General features: G+C 33.9%; 1 protein-coding gene across 7 annotated transcripts in view; it reads left to right on the top strand.

The window, feature by feature from the left end:
- The window catches only part of LOC134542667 (tubulin monoglutamylase TTLL4-like), a 118,386-nt gene that overhangs the window by 22,487 nt on the left and 70,467 nt on the right, over positions 1-25,432 (top strand). For 4 of the 7 annotated variants that reach the window (XM_063387099.1, XM_063387102.1, XM_063387101.1 and 1 more), the window contains exons 5-8: positions 2,502-2,633; positions 11,896-11,991; positions 17,072-17,215; positions 22,149-22,317. In XM_063387099.1, coding sequence (XP_063243169.1) covers positions 2,502-2,633; positions 11,896-11,991; positions 17,072-17,215; positions 22,149-22,317 — 541 coding nt within the window. The remainder of the gene's footprint in view (positions 1-2,501; positions 2,634-11,895; positions 11,992-17,071; positions 17,216-22,148; positions 22,318-25,432) is intronic. The other 3 variants (XM_063387103.1, XM_063387100.1, XM_063387098.1) reach the window with 1 other exon arrangement.

Below are 25,432 nucleotides of genomic sequence, written 5' to 3'. Positions count from 1 at the left end.
TCTTAAAGGATCTCCAAGATGTTGGAATCAGAGGTTTCACATATTTGTGACTAAGTCAGGATTGGAACGTTCTGCTAGTGATGCCTGTTTTTATCTCAAGAAAGACTTGCATTTAATTGTGTTTGTAGATGATATTTTACTTGTTGGTACCATTGAAGAAATAGAGAAATCTGTATGTCACCTGAAAGATGAATTTAATGCCAAAGATTTGGGAAAAGTACATTCATTTTTGGGCATGGAAATTGTAAATGATGGGACAAAAATCACGATATCTCAAAGACATCTGATTGAAAATATACTTCAGAAATTCAACATGGAAAAATGCAAGGGGATGCAAACACCAATGTCACATGATGCAATCCCACACCCAACGGGAGAGAATGTGAATGTACCCTACAGGCAGCTTATTGGATGTTTAATGTATGTGTGTATAGTGAGTAGGCCGGATATTATGTTTGCAGCATCATTTCTAAGCAGATTTCTTGACAGACCAACCAACTGTATATGGAACGCAGCGAAGCGAATACTACGGTACCTGAGTATCACCAAAGACTATGGTTTAGTGTTTAAGAGAAATCAGCACGAGAATCTGGTGGCATACACGGATGCTGATTGGGCAGGAGATAAGCAAGACCGAAAGAGTACCAGTGGATCAGCAGTGTTCTTCGCAGGAAACCTCGTGTCTTGGCAGTCTACAAAACAGCAGACTGTAGCACTGTCGACTGCAGAGGCAGAGTATGTTGCAGCAGCTCAGACAACATGTGAAATTCTTCATCTTGATGGTCTACTGAAATACATCTCATCTAGTGACTCTGTGCCTGTGTTATATTGTGATAATCAAAGTGCTATACATATGATAAACAATCATGAAAACTCAAAAAGGTCGAAACACATTGACATTAGAGTAAATTTTATTAAAGATGTTGTGTCAAAGAATCAACTTGTTGTGGAGTATGTGAGATCGGAGGATAATGTCGCAGATATGCTCACAAAGGCATTGTCTGTTCAAAAATTCATAATGTTTAGAAATATGCTATCTGTTGTGCCCATTGATTGAAAGTTGTACTGTACTTCCTTCCTGTTGACTTAGGGGCAATTTAAAGTTATCTAAAATGTAAAAACAAAATAACTTAAAATTGAAGGGGGATGTAGAGAATTAACCTTTGTTTGTGTAGTCAGCACTGGAAGTTGTTGTTTTTGTTGTAGCAACGAGTCAAGGAAATGGCGGATATAAATGTGGTTATATTGTGTTACTAGGATGTTTTATTTAATCATTAATAATAAGTTTTACAGCATGCGCCCCCCCCCCCCCCCCCCCCGTATTAAAGCTAGGGGTCTGGGGGTCCTCCCCCGGAAAAATTTGGATTTTAAGGTGTAAAATAGAGCTATTTTAGCAGTTTTCAGTACTTAAATTTAAATATTGTAATGGTAAAATTTTTATTAATTTTTAATATGAAATTTGTTTGAGTGATGAATAAGAAATTTAATTAAATATTTGGTGCTAAGGGGGGGGGGGGGGGTTTGAACCCCTAAAACCCCCCCCTGGCTACGCCCCTGCCTCTGTAGAATTTTGCATGAAGGGGTCTACATACGGTGTGCAGAGCTTCAAAATAATACACAGGACTTAAAAAAATTTCCCTAGATATCCGAATAGTGTCTGTTTGCAAAAAGCATTTAAGAATACGCTGAGAGTGGACAATTAGTTTTGTTTTAGTTTTTTTTGTTTTTAAATTGTATTTTTAGATAAGTGAGAATGGTTGAACCGTTTTTCATAATAATTTTTAGGCATGAAACATCTTGTATAGTATATTCTTGAAAGCACTCAAAAGACTTGCATTACATCTTTAACTTTATTTCTCCTCCATATGTCAGTTCTCATAGTTAGCCCATGCATGACGAGAAGACTGCCAGTTCAGAGCCTTGCACTTAGAGACGTCACCCCGCTATAAGCACAGCACTTATCATCCCGCCTCACTAACGCAAATACACCCCTGACTAGGCAGTCTCCTTTAGTACAAGTGTTTCCTGTTGAAAAACTTAAATAAACATTCTAACTTAATGTGAACATTTTATGAAGAAAACTTAAACTCCTCGTACATAGAGACAGAATTCAATTGTTTTATATTAGGTCAATTTAATTTTTAAAACTATCGAAACAAGTGATTTCAGTTTTTTTTCTTATCAAATAGTCTAAAAAATTTATTATTTAGGAAACATAATGTTACAATATTCCGTAGTGATTATTTTATTGAGTAACATTCTATGTTATTTTGGTTTTATAACAATTCATCGTCAAATCTTGTCCCTAACTATTTCCTGTAACATTATTTTCTGTTCATCACTCAGTTTAAACCTGTTTGAAAGCTTTGACTTCCCACTACAGATGTTTGTTTGATGATTCTGTTTTTACATTAAAATACTTTTAAAATTTTAGCTAGATAACATTGTAGAAATAACATTGGTTTTAATGAGATAGTGTATGCTTAATAAATTCTTTTCAGATGACCAGTCTGTGATGAGCAGTTTTACGACCGTTTCAACTGATTCCAACACGCCTTCAGTTGTTGGAGAAACGCTTGGCTCCATTTCGCTGAACGATAGCACGAGAGTCGAGAAAGGAGTTGGATTCGATGGTACACACTTTTTGAGTATTGGGACAGTAGAAAGTACAATTACATGTTCGTAAAGGGTGTTATAGTTTAGTTTTTTTTTAGAGAGTATACCTAGTCAGTCTCTTACAGTATTCATGTATCTTATAAATGATTATGGGTGTGGGAAGCTTTGGAAAGTTAAAGTCGAATCAAAGACTAGTATTCTTCGTCTTTTGTAAAATTAAAAAACTTTGAATTTTCTGAAAAAAGTTTTCTTGGAGCAGACAATATTACAAGATGGAGTCAATGCTGGGTGTCAGCTAACCACAGTTTATACCGGGAGGATAACCACTCAAGCTATTAAGAATGGATTAGAACTGTCAACATTTTGTTTTGGGTAGATAATATACAGTGCCGGCAGCAACGAACAGATGCTGCCCGCTGCCATTCTCTTGCAAGGCTACTGTGTTGGCATAAATAAATGTCTATTTTCTGACAGCTCAGGCAATTATTTCTTCCGCCTAGCTAACCCTTAAAAGGGTCGACTAACAGGAGATAAAAATACTTTGACCCCTTTCACACACATATCCAGGCATTGGAGACGACATTTTCTACACACGCTCTGTTCAAGATGAGGTGAGACATTTGTTGGCAGGTGTTCAGTGAATGTTTAGACTTTGGTACGTGGATATTGCTATAACATTAACAAAATAAATATTTGTGCACAATTAGTAAGTCTGGTGACCATGAGGAGTCATTCTAAATGTTTCTGAAAGGACAGGTCAAAAAAGGCTCATCGTATAGTGAAAACAGTCTCCTTGTTTTTATATTTAAATAAAAAACTCATAAATGTTGATGCTATATTGCATAAGAAACAGAATGTCCCAGAACTTAATATTCAGCAGAGAACAGTTAATAGACTAATTAAGGATGGTTCTATGCAAATAAAAAAAAGTTTCCTAATTTTTAAGTTACTTGAAGCATTTTTCCCCATAAATTTTAAAATCCCCATTCTGTGCCAAATTATTATATACTGTGGCAATAAATTTCAACTTTATAATATTATAATTTTTTGATGCAATCTTTATAACTCTACTATTGATTACAATTTAAAAGAAGAAAACAAAACATGCTATACTTTGTGAAGAAGGAGGGAGGGTGTAATGTACTTTGCTAACTTAGCAAGTTATTTTATAAGATAGTTCATTTTAGTAACATTTAAAAATTGTAAAATGCTGACAACTTTTACTTTTATGAAATAATATTTTGTAATACATTCTTAATATTTACAAGCTAAAAAATTGAATTCAGTTAGTCTGTCTAACAAACAGACTGTGAGGATAACAAGGTACATATTTAGTTTAATGTGATAAAAATAATTTCAGAAAATACTTAGTTTAATTTTGAATTCACTATCTGGCTCACTGAACTCACGTCAAATGCATTATCTTTTTTTCTGCTTTACACAGACCTAAATAAATGGAGCTTTGAATATTATTTATTGTCTTATTTACCTTAGTATGGAAATTATTTAGTTATTTATATAATTATATTTAATATATACATAAAATAAATGTACAGTGTTATACTATTTTAAAATGTTATCTGGAAGAGCCTTCTTTTAAAATAAACATGTAAGGTTTTTTTTTTTTACCATATGGGTATTGAAAGTTGCAGTGAAGATTGTGCAAATAATTTTTTTTTCCGATGGTATTTTTAGTTTTAAATTTGAAATTATTATCAATAGTATGACATTCAAGAATTGCATAGCAAAAATTATAATAGTTTAATATTAAAATGTACAAAGTATCTAATAATTTAGTGCGGGTTGAAGATTTGAAAACTTAAAAAATGCCTACAACTCAAAATGAGGTATTTTTGTTCTTTTTTAATTTGAAACTGTCACTAATTGGCGTACCAACCACTGGCGGATCCGTAGTAGCAAGCACAGAACCCTGAATAATTATCAGATTTTCTCCTAATTCTTTATCCCTGTTTACCAAACTTACTAAAGTACTATTTTACTGTTATGCTATAGATAATAAAAGGTCTTTGAACAATATATATGTACTTGGTTTAGTCTCACCTTTTTATTCCATCAACTAAAGAAAATATTTGAGGTGTTTGCCACCTGGCAATAGGAAAAGATGATAATGTACAGGCAACTGTTTCTCCCAACCTGAGACTCAACCATATGTGTCACTTCAGAGGAATAGAGTGCTATTATCCAAGGAAAACATTGTACTACAACCATTTTGGTTATATAATTATGGGTTTTTTAACATTAAGTTGCAGTTGCACTATTATATATGTATAGCAGAGTGGGATTCTACTTTGTGCATAATTGGTTTAATTTGTGTGTAAATGTTAAAATTGTTGAGAGAGAGAGAGCAAAATCATTGGTACAAAATTTCAAGGCTATTCATGTTTAATGGGTGTTGTTTACTTATAAATTTAACAGAATGAAACAAAATTCTTGATTCATTTCAGAATTTTCACATCAGTCTCTTTTGAAGGTATTTGAAAAGATACTTAGTATGCCGTATCAATAGAATCAACAGTATAAATGTAAGTCACAAATGTATTACTTTGTTTATGTGTAGAGGGTGATTTCATGTATTGTTATATCATTGGCAGTTCTTGTTTGTATTTTGGTGCAAGATAGAATTCAAGAAAGATGTTAATACACTTTTAAGACACAGACAATCTCAGTGTATGCAAAAAATTTGTTGAATGTTGTTGAATGGCTTTGAAAATACATGTAATACATTAAAAAAACACCAACATGGGAAACTATTTGTTTGGAAATAGGAGAACTGTTAAAATAGAATAAAAATCTGTAACCTGTTCTGTAGGCTAGCTATATTTTTACCCTATGGAGATTGAAACCAATCTGTCAACAGTAGCTTGTACCAGTCTACAAAGACTTTTTAGGTTCTGAGTGAAATCATGGTGAAAATAATGTGGAATCCTTAATTTATAATTATGTAAAGCGAAGGTTTGATGTTCTACAAAAACTCACTGTGACATTGTGGTATCTGGCATGTAGTGTTAACCATTTCACTGCTACAGATGAATATATTTGTACGTAAATTGTGTCCTGTGTGTGCTAAGGACGAATATATCCGTCCTATCTAAATAGCATTGCCTGTGCGAACGACGACTATATTCGTCTCGCTACTTTCGCTTTCACTGATACAGACCTATAAGTACGTCTATAAACCAACACTATCTAGTGGCCGTTTCTGTAACTTATGTCGTGTTTATCGATCTTCGTGGCCTGCATTTGAGGTGTGAGAGTATAGATACGGTAACAGTTTCCTTTCCCAACAGAGTGTGTACGTGTCGCATCGCGTGTGTATGCTCGAGAGAACAGTAGTCGATTGTGTCGTGTTTGTACTTTACAACTCTGATAGTTATTTTTTTATGTTCACACACAGATAGCGCTTACATCACTAGTTTTTTTGAGCTCGGGAAATATTTTCACACCTTATTGTGTATGCCTTGTTTGGTCGCAGAAATAACGAAACTCTCGCTGTTTTGAACTGTTAAGAGTAAACTGAAGGCGTACTTGTTATTCATAGTTGTTTATTACCAGTTGATCATGTTTTTGGTTCTTTGAAGGGGATCGTATTTTTAGTGGTTCTGTATAACGGTATGTAAAATTTTGATTTAGTTCTTTGTAGTATGTACCCATGGCACGAAAAAAATACACAAATGAGGAGCTGCTAGCAATGCTTGCAGATAGTGATGGCGACGATGTAAGTAGCATTTCAAGCAGGGACGATGGTTGAGAATCTGATAAATCACAACCAGGACCTTCCACGTTGACGACACGATCACCAGCGAAGCAAAGATTCCCTAGTTCACAGCCAGAAAGTGAAACGAGCAATGAAGAGCAGGATTACGAACCAACAGCAAAAAAAATAAGACCAGAAGAAATAGCTTGGGCACAGGGTGAATTTGTGCCTCGTATTTATTATTTTGAAGAAAAAAGTTTTGGTAATCAAACTTGTTTGACTGAAGCTGAAAAAGTTAGTGATTTTTTTTTACCATTTTTTTTCAAAGTCAGTTATGGAGCATATTGCTACAGAAACTAATAGGTACTTTGATTTCATTGTTGGAAGCACCTCTCCATCTGAGCATTCCCGCCTCAGTAAATGGGCAAAGACCAACTGGGAGGAAATGTACACATTTTTAGCTGTCTGCATGCTTATGCCAAGAACAAAAAAAATCGGCATAAACGAGTATTGGTCCCGAGATGCTCTTCTAAAAACACCAGCTTTCCCAGAAATCATGTCCCGAGACCGTTTTCTTTTATTGTTGAGAATGTTGCATTTTTCAGACAACAAAGTTCCTGCGAATGGTGATAGGCTAGGTTAAATCGCACACTTGTTGACAGTCTCAGGGAGACCTTCAGATCTGCAATGAATCCATTTGCCATCTTGTGTATTGACGAGAGTCTCCTGCTCTTCAAGGGAAGATTATTTTTCAAGCAATACATTCCCTCAAAAAGAAGTCATTTTGGTATAAAAATATTTGTATTGTGTGATTGTGACGCTGGTTTTGTGCTATATTTTATAATCTACACTGGTGCTGTGTCTGACATTGAAGAAGCAGGATTGAACCTAGGAAAATCTGGCAATGTTGTGGCAACATTACTGAAACCACACCTGCAAAAAGGACACACTGTTTATCTCAATAATTGGTACTCAAGTCCTACCCTTTTTGAATGGCTACATAGGAATGGTACAAATGCATGTGGCACAGTCAGAAAAACAAGGAAGCAAATGCCCAAAATGGATGAAAAGCTGAAGAAAGGAGAAGCTACTTTCAGGTCGTCTGAAAAATTATTAGCGCTAAAGTGGTGTGATCGACCAGAGGTTCACATGTTGACAACATGCCATTGTGCCGATATGATGGAGATTTTGCGCAAAAGTGGAGAAAAGGTAATGAAACCAAAGTGCATCGTGGACTACAACGAAAACATGGGAGCAGTTGATAGTTCTGACATGATCATCACCTGTATCGAGAGTGTACGAAAATCTTTAAAATGGTACAAGAAGGTTTTCTTTCACCTCCTAGACATTGCAGTACTGAATTCTTATATTCTGTACAAAACAGTGACTGGGAAAAATGTAAAAATAGCCCAATTTCAGCTTGCTCTCATAAGAGAAATTCTCGAAAAACATTCAAAAGAGAGCAAAACTGTTCGAAGGGGCAGGCGATCAAACAAAGAACATCCAACCAGACTAGTCGGAAGACATTTCCCATCATTATTAGAGATGACGTCTAAGAAAAATCCAACAAGGAAATGTATAGTATGCACAAAGAACAAGAAACGTAAGGAAACTCGCTACTGCTGCAAGACCTGTGATGCTTCACTATGTATTGTGCCTTGCTTTGAGATATACCACACAAAAGCAAACTTTTGAAGATTTGTGGTTTATTTTATGTACATATGCCTTAATATAAAAGATAACATAACAACACAAAAAATTATTAAAATAAAAATTTTTAAAAAAATTAAAATTTAAAAATTTAAAAAAAAAACTGTAATTGAAAATAATAAAATTCCAAGAATAATAATTATATATATAAAATGTTAACTTCGCCAGTGCGATCAAACAGAAGGATCTGAATTTTATGATTTCTTAAAAAATTAGTTCAGCACAGAGGGTGCAACACCTACAAACACATCTTAGCAACAACATATTGATCTCCTACCCTCGTCAATAGCAGTGAAAGGGTTAAACAGCATTTTACCTGATTTTAAATTATACAAAAAAATTAAATTTAAAATAGTAATTTTTTTATTTTAGGAATTTAAAATCAATATAAAGTCTGTAATTGTGAACGTAAACTATAATGCTGGTTCTTATGCCAATTAAGTATAGTTTGCCCATAACATATCCTTAGGACAGTAACTTAAGGTTCTGAATTTTTTTTTTGTATTTTTGGTTATGGTTCGGTTTTACATCAAGAACCTTGGTTCTCGGATCCAGTTTCAGTTCTTATTAAAGCAAAAAAAAAGTACACTCTTTGTATTAGTCTAAAACTTAATTTTTTAAAGTATGTAAGTTAACCTCAAACCTTGGAATAGTTAGGCCAGTTTTTGCTGGCATCAAATATATGAAAGCAAAGTTAATTTATTCATTAACATTTTTGGCAATTATTTATATACAGTCGAACCAGAGTGAGTGAGAATAGGGTAAACGAGAAAACTCTATAAGTGAGAGTAATTGTTAGGTCCCGTTATTTTAACCTTCTAAAACTTCTATAAGTGAGAAATAGAAACCTCTATAAGAGAAAGTCATTTTTCACTCATGGACCACTATAACTGAGAGTGCTACTTGCCTGCACCTCTATAAGTGACAGTCGAGCATATTCAACATCTGCTATTTATGACTTATTCGTAAATTTCGTGGAACTAACATTGTTGTTGTTTTCTTAAATTTTGAGGAACTAACATTGGGTTTGTATTGTATTCTATTCGAATGGCCAAATGTTTCAACATATTTGTCGAACTTACTACAGTTGACAAGTATCAATGGTGAAGAAAGGTCCAGCATGTACTCAATGTTAAAAAGAAAAATCAAAGTGTTGTCTTTAAGTGATAAACTTAGAATTGTGAATGCGTTTGAGTACTGGAAATCGCAAAATGAAATACAGAGTGATTGGTTCACCAGAATCTACCTTTTATAAAATTAGGGACATGGAAATATCAGGAGTTGACTTTCCGTGTTTCTGGACATTGAAAAGTGCCTTTTAGAATGGATAAAACAAACCCTCGATAAGAACATTCCCATATATGGACCCTTCTTGAAACAAAAATCTAAAGACTTTGCTAAAAAAATTGTAAATTAAGAACTTTTCAGCTAGTAATGGCTGGTTATTGGGTTTTAAAAAGCGTCATGATGTTGCTTTCAAAAAAGCAGTCTTGGAAAGTAAATCTGTGGACCAAGGTGTGGGTAACCGCTGGTTTGAACTGAAACATCAGGGATGGCATTAGTAGTATGGCAAGCCAGATAAAATACTTTCCCGATTTCCCTGGTACCAAAAATTTCCGCAAGGTTTTAGTTTCCAAAAAAATTCCTCAAAATAAATATTTTTCCCTGAAATATGCGAAAAATTATCTAATCTGGAAACCTTGGGCAAACAAATGGGCAGATTTTGCTTTGTGATTATGTGTGCGAGTTCCCTGCCACTGGCTAGACTGAAGTTCATCACAGCCCGGTCTGTGGCCGGGCGAAAATGGTACATACCGGCGGCTTAGCGCGGACGTAAAAACATTTGGTCCTTTACACTCCGTAGCCGCAACTGAACTTGCCATAGCTGATGTTTGTAAGACAGCCGATAGCGTGGTCAGACCTGGTTGAGCGTGCATCTCTTCCCCCCTCGTATGGCTAACTGTATGCAATGGTGCATCTGTTTACTGAGTTTAAGCAGACTTAGTGGCATCATGCCCAACTTTTTTTTTTCCTTTGGCAATTTTGTGCTAACTGAAAATACATCGCGATAAATAAATTTGCGCAATTTTAAGATGTGCTAAGTGAGGGATTGGTGTATTAAAACATACAAGAAATTACCATCCGGGAATTTACCTGAAAAAGCTGCCTACCTATTGGCTACAAAGATTGTTCTTACAACACTGTTAGTGATTCCCCTGTCGTGGCTAACAACTCTGTCTCTCTCTCCTCTTGCTCTCTCTCTCTTGCTCTCTCTCTCACAAAAAAATAATGTGAAAACCTGTAAAATCATACCGTGTTTTATCGCATAATGGTTGCACGCGCGTAATCGTCGCAACCATATTTTAGGCTGTCAAAATTGGGATAAAAAAACTTCTCGCGTAAACGTCGCATGATGTTTTTGGTCCCGCTAGTAGATGCCGAGCGCTTTGTGTAGGTATCTTTTCCGTATAAAACGATGTATTTTAAAGTAAAAATCCAATATTTATTTGGTCATTACCACTTACTTAATAAATTAACGGAAAAATACGAAGTTGTTTGACGTGTAAATTTTCTTATAAAGACGTTTTTAAACGTTATTTCCTTTATCTGATCGTCTGCGTCGACGCGGTGTAGGTATAATCTAAAATTTAATTTAGGTCATTACCACTTATTTATTTAATTAATGGAAATACAAAGTTGTTTGACGTGTAAATTTTCTTATAAAGGCGTTTTTAAACGTTATTTCCTTTATCTGATTGTCTGCGTTGCCACGGCTTACCGCTTATAAAAATGTAGCCAGCGCATCATTCATGTTTGGTTATGTTGCTTCCCGTATAGAGCGCCTGCACGTAGTCGAATATCAATATCTCGCCGATTGGATGCAACGCGCGCTCTCCGTCAGGTGCCGAGGTAACTACATTTGATAACCCGCATTCTTTCGTGGTAAGTGTGTACTACGACACGTTAGTTCGCGTCAGATTCAAGTGGCTTGCGTTCGCGTTAAGATTTTTGTTTAATGAATTATTAATATAGATTGTTTGGCGTGCTTTTTTAAATAAACGTACTTTCCATGAACAGGTTTTGTTTTTATGAATAACTTTACCTAACAAAAACTTTTTTTCCCGCGAATTCGTCGCACCCCTACTTTTCAAACTTGATTTTAGAATAAAATGTGCGACGATTATACGAGAAAACACGGTAGTTAAATGGCTTGTCCAAATGAAATACCTATACATCAGAAACCATTATAAAAATATTAATGACAATAAAATAAAGACTACATCACCATGATCACGAACTATTTAATCAGCTGATATACCACCTTATTGAAAAATATTGTCTCACAAGATTACTCTTCAAAGCTGGGGAAGGAAGGGGTCTGCAATGCCACACATTTTCTCCAAAAAACTTGTAAATAAAAATTCTTAATGATGTACTAAGAGTGCAATGTCTCTGACTTTGATATAAGTTTAGTTGTTACTATTATGTTTGATAAAAATACTTTTTGGAATACTGTGTTTGCCAAGTTGGCATTGTGTGTTTTGCTGTGCCATGAACAATAAGAAAAGGTAGTTCAACATGGATGCTATGGATGAGGTGAAGTCTTACAAGACAGTGCCATGTAGCGATCTCCTGCATCAGTTTCCCATATTCGGGCTGCTCGGCGAATGAATGTTTTCCTTCTAGTCCTCTAGTAATACTCTCTCATTGTATGCAATGTAACAGCTCTTCGTTTCTTTTATGAATAATGAATAATTTTTTAATTTAATTTTATAGTGTTTTAACCTGCATATGTTTTTGTATATTATGATTTGATTGTTTTAATGCAGTGGGAATTTTGTTTTTTCCCATAGGATATGGTCGCAAAACTCACCTCCCAGGGTTCCTTCGGGCTAGTTTGTTCTCGCATGTGCCACCATATGTCCAGTTTTCGACACATGAGGAGAAAGGTAAAAAATATCTTTATTGTTTTTTGTCTAAATTAATATTTTATAAAGGATTTTAGAGAGGATGAACTTGTACATAGCTTAGAACAATCATGGTGCTTGCTTACCTAAAATGCCAAGTTTTGCCTCTGTTGTTTAACTGTATTGTGTGTTGTACTTATACATATTTGTACCAGTAACAATCTGTACATACTCAATTCAGACTACCTATCTCAAATGCCAATATATCAGAATTATAAAATGTATAGTAATTTTTATTATTATTATTTAATAGTTGTTCTTGAGAAGAACGTTATGGTCGCTTGGAGTAATACAAAAATTGAAGTTTTTGAGTCATGTATTCAGGACAATTTTGTTTGCCCCTTTTTTAAAAATGTAACTACATAAAAAAATTTTAAAATGTAACTACATAAAAAGATTAGCACAATTGTACATTCTATTGATGTCTCACCATGGTTTTTAAACTAATATAATGGTACCAGTTGCATAATATAGTATTAACTTGACAAAATAATTTACTGTACAACTTTATTTAACATTATTTTTTTATGTAGATTGGGCCAATTTTTCCAAACTAGTATTAATAAAAATATTTCAAATGTAACATGGAGCATAAGAAAAATAAAACTAAAATATTTGGGCAGTTGCATTACAGTTAATTTTTATTACTTAGTAGTACAATGTTATTTTTGTCATTAGAATTTTAAAAATTTTATGGCTCTACGTTTGCCCTTTTGTTAGATTGTTTTAAATATGTGTGTTTGTATTAATATAATAACTACAGAGTCACAGAGACAGTATAGCAACAATACAGTAAATATTAAGGAAATACTATGGAACACTGTCTACTGACCGGGAAATTCGGGAATCATACGTGAGTTTTACAAGCCGGTAATAAAACTTCGGAAACATTTTCTTTGCTATTGTGGTTTCAATTTGTTTTCACATTTAAATCTTTCTCAGCAATACAGAAGCTTTTGCATGGACCAATAGGAATTTTGTCAGTTGCTTTATCAGAAGTACGACTATGCACTGATAATCTTAGCCCAGCCCCTTTTTAACATTGGTGTTTTCTCACGTTCACTCACGTCAGTAGCACAGTCTGTACTTAGGGTCAGGGACATGAAGGGAAAGATTAAGAAGAGTTTGTTCAAGATACTGTAATTTCTCTCACACTCTCCATTTTTCATCTTGTCAGTTGTCTCAAGTAATTCACTCTGTTATTTACCTAATCTGTGCTTGGTATTTGATCAAGTTTTTCTGAAGAATGCATTCTTTTATGGCACGTGTGTGTTGAAGCAGGTTTTAAACATGATAACGATCAATATTACTTATTGATTTCACCTGCCCCTCAAAGTAACTCTGTTCAATTTGCGCTGTTTTGAAGTATTGTTGCCAATAAATAAGGCTTGATTTGAAGTAGCACAATCATAGATTCAGAGTAGCATTTTTTTTTTCGTTTATGTGAAATTTATTTCCGTGCGTGCACAATGGCAGTTTTACTTGTGTAGCATTAAAGTCAGTACAATGAATTAATGTGACAAATTAACAAACAATATTTTGCTCTTTCCTTAATAACGATTTGCTTCCGTAATTGCATATTTACTTTAGCCCATTTAACATATTTCAGTGATTTATATTACATAGAAATATCTCAGACGCCCGAGTAGCAACCAGTGTTTATATTATGCCATCTCGCATGTCATCAGCAACTCTGGTGAAAAAAGTCAGAAACTTTCAGGGCTAGTTTACCTAAAATACAGTTGTGTATCAGGTTAAATAATCTTTCTAATAATAGAAAATGTTAAGTTCATGCTTTATTAAAACTTATTATAACTTAACTATATATCATATAATATACATTATTATGTATATTATACTCATTGGTGTGTTGTTAGCACCAGGAATGTTGTGCCCAAGCCCTGTTATGTAAACAGTGCACTATGTAATTTAAATTTAAGTTTTTAATCTCCAAATGTTATTTAAATGGGCTTCAAATGTATTTAGACATATATTTGTACTATAACTTTATTTTAATGGGAGTAATGTCTTAATTAAAAACTTTTTGTTACCACTGACAGGTTTTCAATAAAGTTTTCATTTAAAATAGCTGTGTGTATGTAATTGTGCGTATGTGAATTTTGTTCAACAAGCATTATTTCTGGTAAATCTTCTTAATCTCCTTGCAAGTTAAAAATAAAATGGTATAAACTTGTATATCACTACAGTTCAATTTCTGTTTTGTGACCAAAGGGTTAAAATTTTCCATGGAAATTTTTTCAGAAGTAAACAGGAATGTGCAGAAATTGTACAGTAAAATTGTTAGCTCAATCTGCAAGACACTCTGACTGCACAAGTGACAAGTTTATTAACATTTTGCTTGACTGTCATCATAAAATCCTATTTTTGATAAAGTCCAACTCAGTAACTATGGTAATATAAAATCTCACAGTATGTTTGTCATTCGTATCTTTCTACACATCTCTGGTTAATTTATGGAACTTAGCATCATCTGCTTCTGTATCCAGCTATCTTTTGTACAGACATGACTTTCATCTTGTTGATATGTGCATAACCCCTTGTTTTGAAAATTCATATTCATAAAATGCTTAACTCTCATTCTTAAGGAAAAGAAAATAAGCCTCGAACATCTTCCACTTTTCCTTCTTTTAGGGGTACAGCGATAGACGTCTTGTGTTTGTTCTTCAGGTATACCCTCTTAATAAACTGAAATAGCTCAAACACTTCAAAGTTTGATTGTGAGGCAGCAATAGTTCCTGTCTTCTTGTACAGTAGAATACAGTTAACTTATGTATTCCAAACTTATCCCAGCCCTTTCTTTCACATAACCCCACCCAATCACAGCTGTCACTGATAATTTTCTTTCATTTTTCTTACTTGATGTATCAATCAAACATAATTTAGATATTTTGATTTTTATCAAGTAAAACAAATACAAATGTAAAATTCAAATATGTGTTATATACACGAGAAAGTGGCTAACTATTAATGTAATGTTTAGTTCAGCACTGCATTTTAGGCCGATTCGTTACTAGTTTATTTGTAAATTTTGACGATAATCATATTGTACATCATTTTCTAGGATCTTTTGTTTATCAGAATACGTGGAATTTTCAAATGTTTTTGGTAATAAACATGTCATCTTTCATAAACATTAGTTGCCTGTTCTTTTGTTGAAGGCCAAGTGACCCATTGTTGTTATGAAGATGCTCAAATCTTTTTGAAATGAGAATTGTTTATATTTCTGAAAATATCAGGGAAAGAATTATTCCCTTCCGACGGGAAAAACATAATACCCTCCCGAAATGTTTCCCGAAAGTCGGGATCCCACACACCTGTACTTGTAATATGTTTTTTGCTTATCTCAAGATTCGTTCTAGTTATACTTGTGTAGTAGTCTTTGAATTCATTGTAGATATCTTGTATTATTTTTTCTAGATTCTCAAAAATATTCTTTTTGATTCCTCATTACCAGTGTAATAACTTCCATGGTGAGGATAGATGTCAAATGTTCCATAGCCAAAGCTTCAAGCTTTTTTTTTCATACAAACCCTTTTGTTCTTTGAACATTTTTCCTTCGATGATCTTCTAATGATTCTTACCCTCTTCACGGTGTCGTCGCCTGGTCGACTAGCCCCTGAAATGATATTATTTCGCCGGCTACTCAGTGTTCGGTAGAGGGGGGTTCGGGCCGCGTGGCCAAGGGACTTGGTCATCAGAATAACAATTGACACACTCGAAGACAGTTTCCAGATTCTTTATACATGATAAATCGAACCCTTTCCAGGGGGCTGCCGCGTTTCCGCCTGTGACTGTTTTTGTAGGGCGAAGCCCGGTTCCACGCACTTTTACTGTACTGGAAAATTACGTGACGTCCCGCTCGTGACGAGCATTACCCACGCCGCTAAGACTTGAACTCGCTATGACTCGCGCAATAAGCTGACTGTCTGACCGGACAACACAGTGTCCGGGAGGGCCCATAAATCTCTGTACACGCAATGGCGAATATCCAGTCCACAAAAGTGCTCCGCGACTCGCAAATCTCCAGAGAAGCACGCATGCGAGAAGAATGACAAACTGCAAACCGCGACTGAATGACGAGGTGACACACTCGCCTGAATGACAATACGACTGTAAGAAGTGAAATTCCTTCTCCTCGGCCAGGCCTGAACTACAGCAAGTTCCACTCTCACCGTCTTGGAGCGATCTCGCAGACACGTCCGCTGTCTCCCGCACCCAGCTGCCGACTGCCTTGCCACAAACGCGGAGCGGCCCGCTCCTGCGACCGAAGCCTCTCGCGTCTCACTCGCGACTCCCTGCTTCCCCGCCTGGCGCGCCCGAGCGCCCGCGTCCCTCCCCTCTCCGCGAGCCCGCGGAACACGCTCATTGGTCACAGGCGGAAGCCACGGCCTTGGTGCCCGGTGAACAAGTAAAAACTTATTATATATAACACTTCAAATAATAAAATAAACTATTTACAATAAAGAATGTTAAAGAATATTTACAATAATTAGTCACGTCCAGTTCTTATGTATTTACATTAAATTTCCACTGGCGCGCGAATCTCTCTTCCCTCCCTTGCTCTAGCCGCACAGCACAATCGGCGCACACGCAACACAGGGAAGGAGAAGGCGTTGGCGAGGCATAACGGGATGTGAGAGCCGGGTCGACACTTGGGTCGACGTCAACGGATATCTTTAAAACATTCCGGCAAACTTTAACATCCCTTCCTCCTTTCTGCAATGAATACTTCAGATTGTATTCCTTGTTTATTTTAGGTTCTGTGGTGGTACTCTTTTTTCTTCCATTATTTCATTTCATTACACTACTTATTAAACTATCTGTCTCGAAACATGTTTGCAATAGTACTTACAAAAAAAAAATGTTTTAAATTTAAAGGGAGAGCAAATTTTGGAATTTCCTACAATTAGCATTTGTATCTGTTAGGAATTGGGGTATTATTATTTTAAAATATTGTTTTCTGTAAGGATTTCAAAAATAATATTGTTTTTGATGCTTTCTTGAGTGATGAATTCTGGTTCTACGAGGAATTGTGTTCCAGGAGAAAGTCTTCCAAGTGAAATTCAGCGCCTTATGAAGTGGAAGCTCAGCACCATCACACCACTGATTGTTCGTCGTACGCTTGTCAATTCGGGCTTCAGGCTCATCAGAAGTGAGTTTTACAACAGTGGCCTGTTTCACAAAGGTACAAGTCTTGTAAATAACAATTGTAGAAAAAAAAAGCACTTGTGATCACAAATTGTCACAAACAAGTGTTTCACATATCTTTGTGAAGAATGTCATTTGTCAGTTACAAGTATGTCAAAACTTGACCGTGTCAAGTGTCCGTGACAAGAGTCGGTAAGAAGTGTAACTCACGAGTGTAATGCCTCACTTTAGGTTAGGTGGTACCAGTCAAAGATTGGACTTACACTGATGATGTTTTGTGGCAAAATGTGAAAACAAAAATGGTTTTTTAAAATGCATGTATATTTACATAATATCTTGCTTGATCATCAACAAGAAAATATTAATTGAAATTTTGTTGCTTAGTTAATATGTAATGCAGTTGAAGAAGCCTACTTTAATTTCAGTATAATGTTAAATAACTAGGCCTGTGCTAATATGTTTGTTAGTTTGAATCGAATACGAATATAAAATTATTCGCAAATACGAATATTGAATTTGAATAGTAAGAAAGAAAATTATATCTCGTTCTGGAAAATTAGACAAAAAATACCAAAGTGAAAGGTTTGTTGAGTCAGCTACAATAATTATATGGAAAATATTTGTTAAAATATTTAAACTCTGAAATAATTGTTTTATTTTTTATTTATGCAGCTAACCTAACTTAACCTAACCAACCAACTTTTCATTTCATTTGCTATTCACTTTATTTTCCACAACCTGCTACTCTACATATTGATCCAAAAAATTTTCACGAAACTGAAAATACCCTGAAATCCATTGCAAACTATTTTACGTAAAACATTAATTTTTTTAAAAATGATGTATTCCTAAATTGGTGATTGAATGAGCTCATATTTACATATTTAAACCCTTGTTGTTTATGATTTTTCATTGTTAATGGCAGCCAGGTAAATTATATTTTAGTTCAGCAATATTATAAATACAATTTTTGCTAATTTCATCTGGAATCATAACCATTATTTAAGTTTTTTAAAAAATATTTTTGTCTTCTGCGACTTATGTTTCATCATAGATATATACATCAAGTAAGCTGCTACTGTATCACATGGTGTTTGATAGATTGCAACTATTGATTTATACGCCGTTGAAACTGTCAATTACATCTTTTAATGCCCATCTCAATAGTGTGTAGGTGTTTTGTGGTGTTGTATTCCATGGTTGTTGACGTAGTGGGGGGAAAAAAATAAATAAAAAATAAAATTTTTATACTTGTTGCAAGTTTAAAACCTTACTTGTTGTTCATGTCTTTGATTATGAAGTTCCATTAAACATCATAAAAGGGATTTATTTATATCTTACAAATGTCTTAATCTCAGCAGTGAATGTTGGAATATTAATAACTCAGGAGGTAAGCTTTGTCAAATATTCATAAGCAAACAAATATTCATTATTATGAATAGTTAATATTAGAGGTTGAATTGAATATGAATAGTTTATTATACGTATTCGTATTCGAAAACTGTAATATTTGCGCAGGCCTATAAATAACCTAATTAACATTAAATAACCTCACATACCTAATTTTATCTTGTCTAGACAACCTTAACTAGACCTTATCACTCTGCAAATCAAAGTTTATATTTTGCTTTCCAAGCTGTTTAACTACCTTTCAAGACTTGTAGAATAATTTGGTAAATTATAATTGTCGAATACAAGTTTGGCACCTAAACTTGTTACTAACAAGCTCTACAATTGTCAGCAACAACCAGTTTACTTAAAACCTGTGGTATTCACATGCAGTTACAAGTAATTACGTGTACCTTTGTAAAAAAAAAATGTTTTGTTGTTTTTATAAACTTGTTATAAACAAACTTGTACATTTGTGAAACAGGACCCAGGTAGTAGAATATTGTAATTTATGATGCTGTTGTATATTTATGAATAATTATTTTAAGTAAATCAGGTTTTTATGAGTTGATTTTTGGATATTATGGGTGTGCAATTATTTAATGCTCATATATATTCATATTAGCATACAGGATTGAATTTTAAATGTATCTGCCTGTCCCAGATAGGTCAGTTCTCCTCTGAGCAGGTAAGGAACGAAAGCCCCAAAGTACAATAGAAACCAAATTTAAGGCTTCGCTTCACTTAATTTTTTGGATTTTTTTTTTTTTTGCTAATAGCTAATTTTTTAGAATAAATTTTGAAAATGTTTGTAGAAACAATTTTGTATGTGTTAACATAGCTGTGGCCTCCCAGAAAATCAACTTCTAGCGAGTGATCACGATGCAGTTAATTACACAAAAAGTTTTATTAGGTAATATTTACCTCACTTTTTAAAAACAGCTGATAGCAAGGAGCATGTATCTCACTATTTATTCTGCTACAGAACACAAAATGCAATGCTTTCATAGTGAACGTCAGTATAGATTGTGCTAGATAAAAAGTAATTGCATGGAAATGTGATAACCCATCATGACGAGTGGGGTCTAGCCTTAAGGCTTACAACATTTTATGTTTTTCCACATGATTTCGAATAAATTCATAATATAGCCATATTTAATTGTCTACAAAATGTTTTTTTTTTCTATTAAACAGGTTCTTATTAAATGGTTTTTATTAACTTAAAGGCAAATTTTTAGTATGTCCCAGCAGGTACTTAAGCATCAAGTTTTGGATTACTATTCATATATATGTAGCCTTAGTTTTGAAACCATTTATTTTAAGTGTATCATTCATTGAATCTATAAAAATTAAGTTTTCCCAAAGCCCTGAAAAACTCTGCTTTCTATATTCCTGGTAAAATCTAATTTTTATTGTTTTAATAAATTATGTACAAAAATTAAGTGTTTCAAGACAAAGGATACATACAATTGGTTAATCAAAAAATGTATATACCACATGATTTAATTCTTTCAGTACATTCTAGATCTGGCATAAAAATTTGCCACTAAGTTTATAAAAATCATTAAATAAGGACTCTTTTAATACAAAAATAAACAATTTAATATGGTTATATTGCCAATCTATTTAAAATTAAAATCTTTTGCAAAAAATCAAAATATTAGAAACAAATAATTTAGGATACTGCACCTTTAACGTGGTCGTTAGCGGACAACTACATTATGCTGGAGAAGAGAAGTGTTTTCATACCTTGCAAAGATAAGTAGGGATCCTTATCTCTTGACAGCTCTTTCCTGTAACTCAGGGAAAAAAGGGAGATATAGACATTGTATGTGACTTAAAAACTCAAGCTAAGAAAAAAGCTGTATCTTGTTTAAGTATACATGAAGCATTCCACAGACTTCTTAAAAGTCTCTCTAATCTCCCAATAATTTTTCTTTAAGGAATCCCCACACTGCAAATATACTTGCTTTGATCTCTATTTTTTTTTACATAATATTAGGGTGTGCGAATCTGCGAATACGTAGTGGTTTTCACTAGTGGAATATTTTTGTATCAAACTGTACAATTTTGGAATTTATTGCATAAAATTTTGAAGTCTAATAGTTTTCATACAATTTTTGACTTTTGTATATCACCATAGAGAACACAAATAGTGATAAAAATGCATTAATCTTGAAGTGATAATTTTTTGTTCTCAGTGTGTATGTACAGTAAAACCTCCATTAACGAATATTCTATTTAACGAAAAACCCCATGCAACGAAATAAAATTTTGGTCCCGCCGAACCGCCAGAAGATCAATGCTGTTTTAACCTCTAAATACCGAATTTTATTTGTTCCGAAATAGTGAAATTCCCTTTACAATGAACTACTGCTTTTGAAAAACACGCAAAAATAAACATCTATTTTATTTATTATTTATTTATTTATTTATTAAAATCCACCACTAGATCCCCTTACAAGCATTACACTTGGGGATATGGGTTTAGTCAAATTAATATAAGTATACATATTTACTATATATACATACATTCCTTTTTCAATACTCATAACAAATTACAGTCACAAATTAAAATTAAAGAATAAAATTTCCCATATTATAAATATATCAAAAGGCCTGTGTTTCATAATACACTTGGGGATATGGGCTTAGTCAAATTAATATAAGTATGCATATTTATAATATATACATAAATTCCTTTTTCAACACTCATTACAAATTACAATCACAGATTAAAATCAATGAATAAAGTTTCCTATATTATAAATATATCAAAAGGCCTGTATTACATAATAATATGTTAAAAATCATTGATATCTGATATTGAATAAAAAAATTTTTTAATTATAAAATTTCTAAGTTCTTTCTTAAATTCATTATGATTGTTTAGAAGTAATAAGTTTTTAGGCAACTTATTAAAAAGCGTAATACCTTTATGTTGAACTCCCTTTGCATATAACGTAGTTTTAAAACACTTAGGTTTGAGTTTATATTGATACCTAGTTTCATAATAATCGATAAAATGAGTTTCTTTAAAATTTTCCACATTTTCTTTTGTAAATAACAGTAAACGATAAACATATTCGGAGTAATATGGTAAAATATTTAGTTCTCGAAAAATTCACAGAAAACAAGAATGAATCAGCTGATGTCGGACAAATGGAACCAACGTTAAAACCAAATAAGTAATATGTAATGCTTAAATGTTTTGTTTAGTTTTATCTTTAGTTCCGTTTGTCCGACATCAGCTGATTGTCTTGTTTTCTGTAAATTTTTTGTCTTCATATTTATTAATTTTTTTTTAATTTTTACATGAAAAACAGTGCAAAACTGCAATGGCATGTGTCCAAACAACTGCATTAAAAGGTGATAATGTCAACCATGTTTAGTCTGGTTACATTACCAAATCACAATCATTTTTTGCCCAATTTAAAAGCTTAAATTTTTTAGAATTGATTTTTAACACTGATAGTGATTTTGCAGAACCACCTGACCCATGCATTTATTTCATGTATAGAGTTTTTATTGTATTTCTAAATAAGTGAGGATTAAAATGTTCTTTCAATGTTTTCTTTCAGAATCAAATGACTGGATTGGCACTTGGGGCAAACACATGAAGTCTTTTTGTTTCAAGACATTAAAAGACTCCCAGAAGATGAACCATTTTCCAGGAACTTTCCAAATTGGCCGCAAGGACAGACTGTGGAAGAACTTGCACAGGCTAATGGCTAAATTTGGCAAGAAGGAGTAAGTTGTACTTTGAACTAACATAATTTATTGGGAATGAATTACATCGTGCCATTTCGGATTAATAAATTTTTTTTTTTTATAATTTTAAAAGTTATCAAAATTTTTGGCATGATGAGTGTCATGACAGGACATAACGCATAAGATGTAAATAGTACTTTCTTAGTGTGCTAGAGCTTGATATTACTAATGACCTGCAACCATGGGAGAAGGTTTGGATTATTTTGCGGGAGTAAATACAACTCTAATAATTATTATTACTAGGGGTGTGCGGGAATAGGTTTCTGTACAGCGGGAATTTTTCGGGAAAAATAAATTATTCCCGCGGGAAACGGTCGGGATCGGAAAACTTTAAAAAAAAATAAAAAAAAATAAAAAAAAATTTAATTCTAATATGAGAAGATGGCTATTTAAACTTTTCTTGCAAAGTTAGCTGTTTTTTTTTTTGCCGCTATTTTTTCAGCGGCGACTTCATATTTTTTAGCATCCTCAAATTCTTTTTTTATAGAGGGATTTTATTTAGTGGTGCACCGATGCGGATACCGATGAATCGTAATCGGCGATTATGAGTACTTTCCGATTAATCGTAATCGGCGATTATCTTAACGATTACTTTGCCGATTATCAAAGTCCCGGCGTAATTAAGTAGGTTTTTACTGTGTAATATTTTGTTACACATTTTAGGACGAAATACGGTAATATTTGTATATTTTACAAAATTCATCTAACTCCGTCATATGATGATTACAGATATTTCGTTAAATTTAATAAATCTCATTGCCTCGAACAATAAAAAAATACGTTTTTCCTACACGTTTATTTACGTTTTGTCTTTTGTTCTGTCTTTTGTTTAGTGGCCTTGTACATCACCTATAGCCAGAGACGTAAAATAGATGGCACGCAATCAAAATACCACAAGCAGTTGCAGTGGATTCTATGACAATCAATATTTTCGAGTCGTAGTAGCGGTTCAAAATCGTGGTCCCGATACCTTCTAGAGTTTATCACTGGGTTTTACAAACTCATTATGGGTATCTTTGGTAACATTATCCGTTGTTGTGTTATTTGTATGTGACGTGAAAAGTGTAAAAGTATTTATAATTTTATATTATTCAGTCAACATAAATAAAATCACATGTCCCAGAATTGGTTTTGAGTCATTTATATATAATTATAGTGAGATGGCGAGTAGGGAGAAAAAAAAGTGAAGTGTGGAAACATTTTTCTATAAACTCAAGTGAACAAAATAAAGCAACATGTTTACGTTATTAAACGGTAATTTCTCGATGCAACCTTATGTGATAGTCGATAATAATGCTAGTTTTCCGCAACAAAAACTTACCCATTGTAAATTAAAATTATTAGACTGTAGTTCAAGTTGTTTACAATAACAAATATAAATAGAAGTTAATTTAATTTACACTTTGCAATGACTTAATAGTGTATTTTATATATTTTTATACTGTTATTATAACTGTATTGTCAATTTTACCTAATCTTGTTATTAAATTCACATGGGAATAAAAAATTTTGTGTGCATTATTACACTCAAACAAATTTGTTCATTATAATCGGTAACTGAATCGGTATCTGCCGATTATTGCTCTCATAATCGGTAATCGAATCGGTAATCGGTAAAGTCATATCGGTGCACCACTAATTTTATTGAGATGTCTTAGTAATCCAGACGTGCTACCATGCTCGCATCTCAAAAAAATTTCACACGAGACATACTTTGCCAGGGATTTACTGTCTTTCAGACGTTCAAAATACTTCCAAACACTTTTAGGTTTACAAGTAACAAGCTGATCTGTTGCGACCTCCATTATTTGTAGGCTGCTAGTTTGTTTTAATATAGAACGGCATCGAAAATAGGAACAGATACTTTGCACAAGCCTTAATAACGTAACGTCAGCCGACAAAGCCCGCCAAACTAAACAGTAAACAACTATTTTTTTTCTCCCAAAGCAAAATCATAGATGTTTAGATACTCGTGAGCAGTGGTGTAAAACTACGTGATTTCATATTTTTCAAAGTGCCAATACAGTTCTCTACATCGCCACTGCTATCAAGTAATGCGAACGGTTACGCTTCGTTATGTAATGCACGTCTAGTATTTCTTATATCTTTGGCGAAAAGGTTGGATTGCGCATGTGTTTTGTTTGTGTCTAAGGACACACAGTGATTTTAGGTTAAGTATTCGATGGTGACGGCAATAACGTTATATGACTGACTATTCACGTATCTTGCAAATTTGTACCCTTGAAGAAATATATTTATGAACGCATACAATATTTAAGGTACTCCATGTACGTTTTTTATATTCCAATTAGATATGTGTAAACGATTATCATAATTCACTGCACACCACAGCTGTCGCTACGATCGGCATACGTTTAAAAGATGTTTTGCGTTTAAATAGTACGGAAAACCTTCAAAAATGTACGAATCCATAAAAAATATTGTTGTAAAAACAGTTTGAATTGATAGAAAACACTTTCACATGATTAGTAAACATTTGTAAATTTTAAAAAATTTCCCGAATAATTCTGGAGTAATAAAATTCCCGCCCGGCATTTCGGGAAGCCTATTTTCCCGACTTTTTTCCCGAAGCGTCGGGATCCCGCACACCCCTAATTATTACCAGTCCATGAATGTTTATAATATCAGTACAAAATCTAGTTTGTGTTCAGTATTGAAACAGATACTACACAGCAATACATGTTGTCTTTCCTTGGGTTGGCTCCTCAATTTTCTAACAGCTTAGATAAAAGTATGTGCAACCAAAACACTGGTGGTGTTTTCATAATATGACTAAAATGTGACGTTCACTGTCGAGAATGTTTTACCTAGGTAAATCTTACTTTCTCGTTGGCTGAAGTTCTAATTCAAAGTCTTGTGTTTAGGTTAGGGATGGTCGGGTACCCGAAATTTCGGGCAGTGTTTCGGGTATCAAGTATACCCGAAATTCCGGGCGGGTATTTCAGTGCCCGAAAATATCGGGCACCTTGGAAAACGGCAATACCGCACGGCGCAAGTAAACAAAGCTTCTTTTTTTTGGAACGCGTGGCAGCTGCAGGAACATGCCACGCCGCCGCCGTCCCGGCACCAGCCG

This window comes from Bacillus rossius (assembly GCF_032445375.1).
Source record: "Bacillus rossius redtenbacheri isolate Brsri chromosome 9 unlocalized genomic scaffold, Brsri_v3 Brsri_v3_scf9_1, whole genome shotgun sequence".
In the NCBI taxonomy this organism is placed as follows: Eukaryota; Metazoa; Arthropoda; class Insecta; order Phasmatodea; family Bacillidae; genus Bacillus; species Bacillus rossius.
This window is presented reverse-complemented; position numbering and strand designations above follow the sequence as displayed.